The sequence below is a fragment of the Petromyzon marinus genome, chromosome 37, assembly GCF_048934315.1.
Source record: "Petromyzon marinus isolate PM22_M1 ecotype Great Lakes invasive population chromosome 37, UKy_Petmar_22M1.pri1.0, whole genome shotgun sequence".
NCBI classification, from domain to species: domain Eukaryota; kingdom Metazoa; phylum Chordata; class Hyperoartia; order Petromyzontiformes; family Petromyzontidae; genus Petromyzon; species Petromyzon marinus.
The window spans coordinates 2,946,938-2,956,234 of NC_133703.1; the positions used below are offsets into that span (position 1 = coordinate 2,946,938).

Below are 9,297 nucleotides of genomic sequence, written 5' to 3' on the forward strand. Positions count from 1 at the left end.
ATACAACAAACCGATGTGAAAGAACTAAATATAAACTACATAAATATAATCAATGTACTCAATATATTCTCCACTAAGCTGAGCTAATAACAATACGTCACTATACATTACACTTCTATGTCGCAAAAATTATTATAATATGCCTCCAAATAATGTTTTATTATAAACTGCCATTGACAGACCCCAACATTGAATTATACGCAGCGTTACTATACACTACCCTATACCTTAGATTATAATAATATTACACTGTATTATTTTACCAACCCTACTGTATACCACACTGCTATATATTGACTATACAATTACGATACTATATATTACCAAATAAATTATATTAAACATTACACTGAATACTTTGTTAAACAAGGAATGCTTTGAGCTTGTGGGTTGAATCCATCTGTGTGAAGTTGTGTTATTTCCCCATATGCAAGGTGGGGTCTCTCTGGGTTCCACTCACACAAACATCTAATGCAATGGGACCTTTCTGAAAATGCAGTACTTAGACTCAATGAAGCTTTCCTGGGTAACTAGTTAACATTGTAATAATTAGCATGAGAGATAATGACGTTCAGTTATAAGTGCCATTAATAGTACTATACTGTACTTTTTTTGAAGACTATTTTACGTAGTTGTTTGTAAAAAAAAGTGTCCATTCTCAAAACTTTTTGACGGGCCCTCGTACAGAAATGATATTACAATCTTATATGGAGATTGCGAGTCAGAGTGTTGTGAATAGTGGAGTGAACGTGTGGTGCCATCATTATATTGTTGGTGTGTATATACAGAAAGGCCTATTTGGTGGGTAACATTAGGAAAATGGAGGTAGTTCGTCATTGTTGTTAAACTAAATCTTATTTGGGTGGATAAGAGGAGTAAAATCGTACATGATAGGAACTGCAATATTGTGGAGTTCTGGTATAATGAGTTGTAGTATATATGAATCTTATGTCACCTTAAGTATGCCTGTGTGAGTACACTCGTGACACGGGTGTCATGCGCGTGACCTTTGTCTTTTGTTTCAGATGTGCGAGAGCAACTCCGCTGCGAGTCAAGGTGGTGCTGGGAGAATTGCCTTAACCATTGATGGCACTTCACCAGCACCCATCTCAACCCCACCTCAATCCGGTAGAATTACAAGAACGAAAAAACTTATCTCTTGTGACGTCTGTGGGAAAAAATTCCAGCTGGCATGGTGCCTAGAAGCCCACGTAAGAATGCACAAGGAGACCCGTGATCAATGGTGCGGCATATGCGGAAAAAGGTTTGATCAGCTAGGAAAATTAAAAAGGCATTTGAAGACCCATGAGAAGGATTACATGATAAAGGGTGCACCAGGCTTGGTGAATAACGGCAGTTTTGCCAATGCGGTGTTGAATCCACCGTCGCCCTATGAGATGTGCTCAGTCTGCGGATTTTTAAGTCCTATTGAAATCCTGAAAACTCATGAAAGTCTTCACGCACAGTTCTTGTACAGACCGAAGCCTGAACATGATTACACTTCGACAAAAGATAGCGGCGTTAAGATAAATGACATGAAATCCAATTTTCTTGAATGCTTTGGCCTAGTTCCACGTCAACAAACTGCTTCACCAGTCAGTGAGAATAAACCATACGCTGCTCTCGATCCTATGACGAGCATGAAAGTGTTGATGGCCTTGCAGCAGAAGAAGAAGGAAAAGCGAAGTAGACCTAAGCCCATTAAAAGAAAGAAGACCACCACCAGCGTCACCAATTGCAGCAGTAGCAACAGCCAGAATTCGGACATCAAGAGGATGGACTGCACGGAAGCAGGAGGCTGCGTGGAGCAGAGCATCCCCAAGGTGGATGAACCCAACCTGGCACCTTTAGGTACGTCCTAGTAATGCACACACTACATTTCATTTGGATGTAATTCATAATTTCACAAATTAGTTAATGTACGCATATGTTGACCATATCTGCAAAATGTTGGGGCTTCAAAATAAGCCCCAAAAATGTGTTCTTCTGATATTTTTCAGGAAATCAGTATCTTGCTTTTCTACTATTTGCACGCATGTTGAACTTCTTTCGTACCATACGTAGCCAACCGTGCTAATCGGAGGTATTTGTTGCTGGCCATTTGGCATTTTAGGCCTTTGGGCCTTTGGGCCTGTGGTCAGCAACCGTGATTGATAAAACGTCCCATATACATAGTAATGCTATGGCATCCACTGCATGGTGATAAATCAATTATGTATTAGCGCGTGCGTGTGCTCAACGGTGGATGTCTTGTGTTCCAGAGGAAAAACCCTTCCCGTGCAGTGACTGCTCGTACGGAGCGACGCAGAAGTCGAAGCTCAAGAGACACGTCCTGAGCATTCACCACGTGCCCTTCGATAGCGCGCTGGACTCCGACTGCCCCAAGAAGAGAAGGCGGCTGGCTGGGTGCCGAGACCACGGCTCAACTCTGGATTTGGAGCGCGCACGATGCTCACGGAGAACTCCCTGATGATTTATTTCATCCTGAGACTGAGGTACCACGTGTAGGGCGATGAACTCAAGGTTTTGTGCAGCGGACATTTCCATGATGAAATTTCGTCACGTTCACTGCTGCGAGGTTACATCTATTGCCGTATATGTTTAGTCAATTGCTGTATTTTCTGGTATACAATATATTTAATAAATTGTCCTAATTTCATAACAAAGGTTTTTGGGTTAGATCGTGTAAGTATAAATGTGTCATAACCCTACACCACCTGACACAGCCAATTAGTAAGGAATTTGTCACGTAAACAAAACTCCACTTAGTTACTACTTCAGCCCACCGGTGTTTTGGAGAGTAAATCCACAAGATGAGTACGACGTTTCACTGTTAATTACATCCAGCATCATCGGGCGATTTGCCAGAATAGTGAAGCCATCCACCTGCTTCCGGTCTTAAATAGAGAAAGGCGATGTCATCACTGAACCCATCAGGTGCAGAAATCAGAGGCGGGGAGGGGGATTATTGAAATTATATAATTGATTAGTAATAATTAAATTAGTATGTTTCCTCTATAAGTAATGATAAATGTGAGATGTCTTCTTCTTCCACGCGTTTGTTCCACTCACGTGGGGTCCGCCGTCCTTGCCACCTTCTCCACACCGCCCCGTCCCGCGCCATCTCTCCCTCCGCTCCTCGGGCCACCACGTTCGACCGCATCACCACATCGCCCCATGTCGTCTTCTGCCTTCATTTCCTCATCTTACAATCACAATTACTTAATAATACGCTTCCAGGCCGCACTAAGCCTGTAGCTGTCAGAGAGGTTAAAATAATACATATTTTCTCAGTTTCAATGGATTCTCGAATTAGTCTTGGCCAGTAATAATGAGTTTTACACAACACTTCATCGTTATCAAAATACATGAAGTGTTCTTGTTGGCAAGCATGTACTGCAACTTCCGACAGTTATGTTTGAGAGTGTTTAATATTTATTTGGTGTTCCTTTAGTCTTACGCTAATGTTACATCCCATCTGTCCAATATAACATCTGCCACATAAGCCATTAATCCGATACACACCATCCGTTGACAACTTAGGCAATTCATCTTAAGTACAAGATACTATTTTTTGAATTTTGTGTACCGTGCCAAATCTTACTTAGATGTTTAGCTTTTTGCTTTTCCAAAACTCGAGCTAATTTCTCAATTACTCCCACGATATATGGTATTTTAATTGTTTAATAACCTGATTCAGCAGTATTGCTGTTCGATCTTGGTTTAGCATTCATTGCTGTTAATTATTTGAGCATTATTGTAGACATTCAATCGTAGCGTTTCTTTGACATGTTCAATCTCTCTCCCCAGACATTCACCATCTGACACTGTTTTAGCCAGATGTATGAGCATCTTGATGAGAGAGGTTTTCTGTACGGGGTGATGATGCGAATCTGCATTTAGATAGGCATCAGTATGCGTTCCCTTTTGGGAAACGCTGTGTGTGTTATTTTACCATTTAGGCCTCATCCGATAAATCACCTCTCCCAAGGAAATAAGTATTTAGAGGCCACACGGGACCGGGGGGGGGGGAGTTTAACGTTGTGTCTGTTGCTGCAAGCAGATAGCGCGCAATGGAGAGCTTGCTCAGAGCGGAGCTGGGCACGGACTCGGCGAGGCCGCTGGGCGCTTCGGCCGGTGGAGGCTGCATCAGCACCGGGCAGAGCTACGAGACGGGGCGCGGACACGTGTTCACCAAGATCAACGCCAAGAGCGGGGCACCCTCCTCTACGCCTCCTCTACGCCTCCTCACCACCTCACCTCCTCTACCCTTCTCCTCGCCTCCTCTACGCCTCCTCACCACGCCACCTCACCACGCCACCTCACCTCCTCACCACGCGACCTCACCTCCTCACCACGCCACCTCACCTCCTCACCACGCCACCTCAACACCTCACCACCTCACCTCCTCTACCCTCCTCTTCGCCTCCTCTACACTACCCCGCATCCTTGCCTCAACCTTCATTCATTCAGCCCTGTCATTAATGTATCACTTTTTTTTTAGCTGCGACTACTAGCTAATTTGTCAGTTACTCCCACGATATATGGTATTTTAATTGTTTAATAACCTGATTCAGCAGTATTGCTGTTTGATCTTGGTTTAGAATTCACTGCTCTGTTAATTTGAGCATTATTGTAGACATTCAATCGTAGCGTTTCTTTGACATGTTTAATCTCTCTCCTCAGACTTTGACCATCTGACACTGTTTTAGCCAGATGTATGAGCATCTTGTTGAGAAAGGATTTCTGTGCGGGGTGATGATGCCAATCTGCATTCAGATAGGCATCAGTATGTGTTCCCTTTCGGTAAACGCTGTGTGTGTTACTTTACCATTTAGGCCTCGTCCGAGCAAAATATCCAGGAAAGGGAGTGTGTTATTCACCTCCATTTCCATGGTGAACTGGATGGCCGGTTTTTGTGAATTGAGATGATTTAGACATTCATTCATTAAGTGTATCCTTCCCATGTCGCCAGACAACCAAAGTGTCATCTACATATCTACACCAAAAAGTGGGTTTTAATGTACTTGAAGCAAGTGCTCTTGCAACCCGGGGGTTGAGGACCCCTGTGTTAGAGGCCACACGGGACGGGGGGGGGGGGAGGGGGGGAGTTTAACGTTGTGTTTGTCGCTGCGAGCAGACAGCGTGCAAGGGAGAGCTTGCTCAGAGCGGAGCAGGGCACGGACTCGGCAAGGCCGCTTTGCGCTGTGGCCCGTGGAGGCTGCATCAGCACCGGGCAGAGCTACGAGACGGGGCGCGGACACGTGTTCACCAAGATCAACGCCAAGAGCGGGGCACCCTCCTCTACGCCTCCTCACCACCTCACCTCCTCTACCCTCCTCTTCGCCTCCTCTACACCACCTTGCATCCTCGCCTCAACCTTCATTCAGTCAGCCCTGTATCACTCTTTTTTCGCTGCGACTACTAGCACCACCATGGTGAATGTTGCAGTGAACTTCCCCTCGTTGATTCCCCCCTCCACCCACGTTAAGGGACTCGGTCTACCAGACACTTTGACCACTTCGTCTCATCCACTCCGCGTTCAACCACCGCGCCTCACTGCAGTTCACAACAACGCACTCAACTAAACAACTCGGTCACCCACTCATCCAGTCACTAACTCAATCACCCTATCACACATTCATCCAGTCACTAACTCATCCAGTCACTAACTCAATCACCCTATCACACACTTATCTCGTCACTAATTCAATCACCCTATCACCCACTCATCCAGTCACCCACTCATTCAGTCACCCACTCAATCACCCTATCACCCACTCATCAAATCAGCCACGCATCCAGTCACCCACTCATCCAGTCATCCACGCAATCACCCTATAACCCACTCATCCAGTCACCCACCCAATCACCCTATCACATACTCATCTAGTCACTAATTAAATCACCCTATCACCCACTCATCCAGTCACCCACTCATCTAATCACCCACACATTCAGTCACCCACGCATCCAGTCACCCACTCATCCGGTCACTGACTCAATCACCCTATCACACACTCCTCCACTCGTTTACTCAAACACTCACCCATTTACTCACCCACCCGCTCACCACCATGCAGGTCACCTCACTCTTCTTTTCAGATTTATCAGTTTGCACTGCTCCACTCTGGAATCCACACCCGGTCTTCCTGTTTTCCCAAACTCTTGCAACAATAAACTTGATCAATTTAAGGAACGTGTTTCTTTGATCTTAATTATCTAATTACTCATTGGACAGTTATGTATTATTATTTTTTATTGTTACTGGCCGTTTGGCGTTTTGTATTGTGTGGGGTTTGCATCGCTGTCAACCCCTCATCAGTGCCTACCTTATTACAGACCAATTCAGACTTTGTTGGTCACCCCGTGCCCCTTATAAATCGCAACGTCCATCCTACAAAGTCCCATGACAAGGGAGAAACACACAAATAAACTTAACAAAAATGTTGCCCGTATTGAAACGGCCGTCTGCCGTATGGACCTGACAACTCACTTTCCCCCAACAGAATACGGGTAAACCGTGTGGGTTGGCGGCTATGGGTTTTGTTGTGTTTGCGAGTCCAAGTTATAGGACTGCACCCTGGGTTGTGCGTGGTTCGCATTGGTGGGAGATTCACTTCGCTGTGTTGCACGCCAGTGGCTGGGGGCTGCCTGGGGCCAGTGACGTGTGAGCCGGTCCCAATGTGCACCGGCAAACATTTACCGCCAGGTGGCCCCAGTGTTTATTGCCCGTCTCCACGTGGATACCTGAAACCCATGTCAATCCACTGCTGGATGAGTCCCGCAATGAAGATACAATCAGTACATCCACTTTCCTTTTGGACTCCACCTGTTCCATTGGCGGCCGAATGCGAATCTAAATGTGCATACGTTAGAGACTGGTTAATGCGCATAGAAATCAAACCAATTGACCTACGACATTTGCCCCATCAACTTTTGTAGAATTTTAGATGTGCATTACAGCTACTTTAGCCGGATGGTTGTGGTGGCTATGTATGCCTGTAATCCACGACTACGTGGAGGTGAGGGTTGGTGGATCACAAAAATGTTGCGACAACTCCCACCCCTTGGTCGTCAAGGAGGTAGAGAAGGCGGTGTGGAATAATGTGGACTCCGCCTGTTCCATCTGTAGATTTGTGATAGAGCATTTGCTTGGATTTCTCCAGGTGCTCCGATTTCCTCCCACATGTAAACACTCATTAATCTTGATTTGAAGCTTTCGTGACTGCAGGAATCCTTACTCTTTAGTTCTTTCGGTAAAGTCACGTAGGTAGAAAAAATAATAATGGATCACGACGTTTCGATCGCCACACAAGCAATCTCACTGAGTCTCAAGACTCTTGTTCAGGAGGGCCTGCCAACTTTTCGCAGGAGTTATTTGGATGTTTGGCTAGTACCAGTTACATTGTATGTTGTTGTTTTCCCATGGGAGTAAACCCATACAGAGAAAGGGACCAGAATGAGGAAAGCGAAGCCAGGCAGTCCTTCAGAAGATGTCATGCACGGGCGTGACCACTGCACCACCTTGCCGCCCAAACAAATGTAATTTAAATAATGTACAATACTGGCAAATAAACCCTATTAGTATCAACTGAATTTCTGGACAATGTGGCACGTGTATAGCTGCATCGGTGTTTCTAAAAGTCGTGTTCACATTGCCTGAAATTAATAATATTATAAAGTACAGGTTTCCCACCTCTGGTTTCGTTTTACTTACTGGTTGTCCTCATTATGTGTGTCACAGGTAATATGGCAAGGAAAATATTACGCAGCACGAGTTGTAGGATTAGGGCAATTATGGTGACACACGTGACCCCCTCTACACAAGAAACAGCTGAGAGTCAATGCTGTGGTGTTGTGCGATTGGTGCAAGCGACCCATCATTGTGTTTTGATGTTGAGCTGTTAAAATTGCACTGTTGTGGGGTGAGGTCAAGGCCGATGACTTCTTCCAGCGGTGTCAAGATCAGCATTTTGAAGAGGCTCGCGGAGGATGATACTGGGCACTGGGGTGCAGTCTCCCTCCATGAACAACAGAGGGCAGAGGAGCGACGCTCACAACAATTATTGGCGGAGCACTGGGCGTATAAAACACAAAGTTGGAAGAAAGTTTATCTCGGGGAGTTAACCCACAACACCTGGGTCTGTCATGCGTGTTCACACGATAACGCGTTTTCACTACGTTGAGATTTATAAGGGTACGGGGTGACCAATAAAGTCTGAATTGGTCTGTAATAAGCTCGGCCCTGATAAGGGGTTGACAGATATGAAATAATCGAGCAGGCAGACACGGGCCTGACTTCATCCACAGATGCCTTGTTGAGTCTCTAATTTTTAGGATTCTGCTTGAGATGTCTTGCCAATTCCTCACCAAATAATATGTACGTGTGAGTAACCAGACCTACCTGAGATACCACGCCTCGTAGAGAGCCAAAATAAATATCGTACGTTTATAGATTGCTCGGTAACCTCCGTTCCATGCTGCCATCGACTGGCCAAGAATGTGGCCTATAGATGCTGCCATCTGCTGGCCACTGATGTAGATGGCAGCATGTAAGGTGGTGAATTGCGGTCGTTGAGATGAGTTTTGATTGGTGAGATGAGTGAGGTTGGTGCAGTGGATGAGATGGGTGCAGTCAGTCTGGTGACTGTGTGGTTGGTGTGGTGAATGTAGTGGGTGGTGTGGTGAATGTAGTGGTTGGTGTGGTGACTGTGTGGTTGGTGTGGTGAATGTAGTGGTTGGTGTGGTGAATGTAGTGGTTGGTGTGGTGAATGTAGTGGTTGGTGTGGTGAATGTAGTGGTCGGTGTGGTGAATGTAGTGGTTGGTGTGGTGAATGTAGTGGTTGGTGTGGTGAATGTAGTGGTTGGTGTGGTGAATGTAGTGGGTGGTGTGGTGACTGTGTGGTTGGTGTGGTGAATGTAGTGGGTGGTGTGGTGAATGTAGTGGTTGGTGTGGTGAATGTAGTGGTTGGTTTGGTGAATGTAGTGGGTGGTGTGGTGAATGTAGTGGGTGAGATGAGTGTAGTAGGTGTGATGAGTGCCATTTGTGCGGTGAGTGGAGTTGGTGTTTGGTGAGTGAGGTGAGTGTGGTGTGATTGGTGAGGTGTAATTGGTGAGGTGAGGTTGGTGAGGTGTAATTGGGGTGGTGAGGTGGGTGAGGTGTAATTGGTGAGGTAAAGTTGGTGAGTGTATCAGTGAGCACCTGGAGGATTCTCCTCCACGGTCGCCTTTGTCTCCCCCAGTAGCGATGTTCACTCCACACCGCACCAGGAACTCATCTGAGGCTGAGTCGAC

General features: G+C 45.8%; 1 protein-coding gene across 1 annotated transcript; it reads left to right on the forward strand.

The window, feature by feature from the left end:
- The first annotated feature begins 1,022 nt into the window (after window positions 1-1,022).
- LOC142930124 (zinc finger protein 217-like) lies at window positions 1,023-4,018 on the forward strand. Its single transcript, XM_076072187.1, has 2 exons — window positions 1,023-1,851; window positions 2,262-4,018. Exons 1-2 carry the CDS (start codon window positions 1,026-1,028, stop codon window positions 2,468-2,470), a joined length of 1,035 nt encoding a protein of 344 aa, XP_075928302.1. The 5' UTR covers window positions 1,023-1,025; the 3' UTR covers window positions 2,471-4,018.
- Window positions 4,019-9,297: the final 5,279 nt, after the last annotated feature.

Coding starts and splice junctions, on each gene's coding strand:
- LOC142930124 (XM_076072187.1), top strand. CDS start 1,026: ATGTGCGAGAGCAACTCCGCTGCGAGTCAAGGTGGTGCTGGGAGAATT. Junction 1,852..2,261: donor ACCCAACCTGGCACCTTTAG/GTACGTCCTAGT, acceptor CTTGTGTTCCAG/AGGAAAAACCCTTCCCGTGC.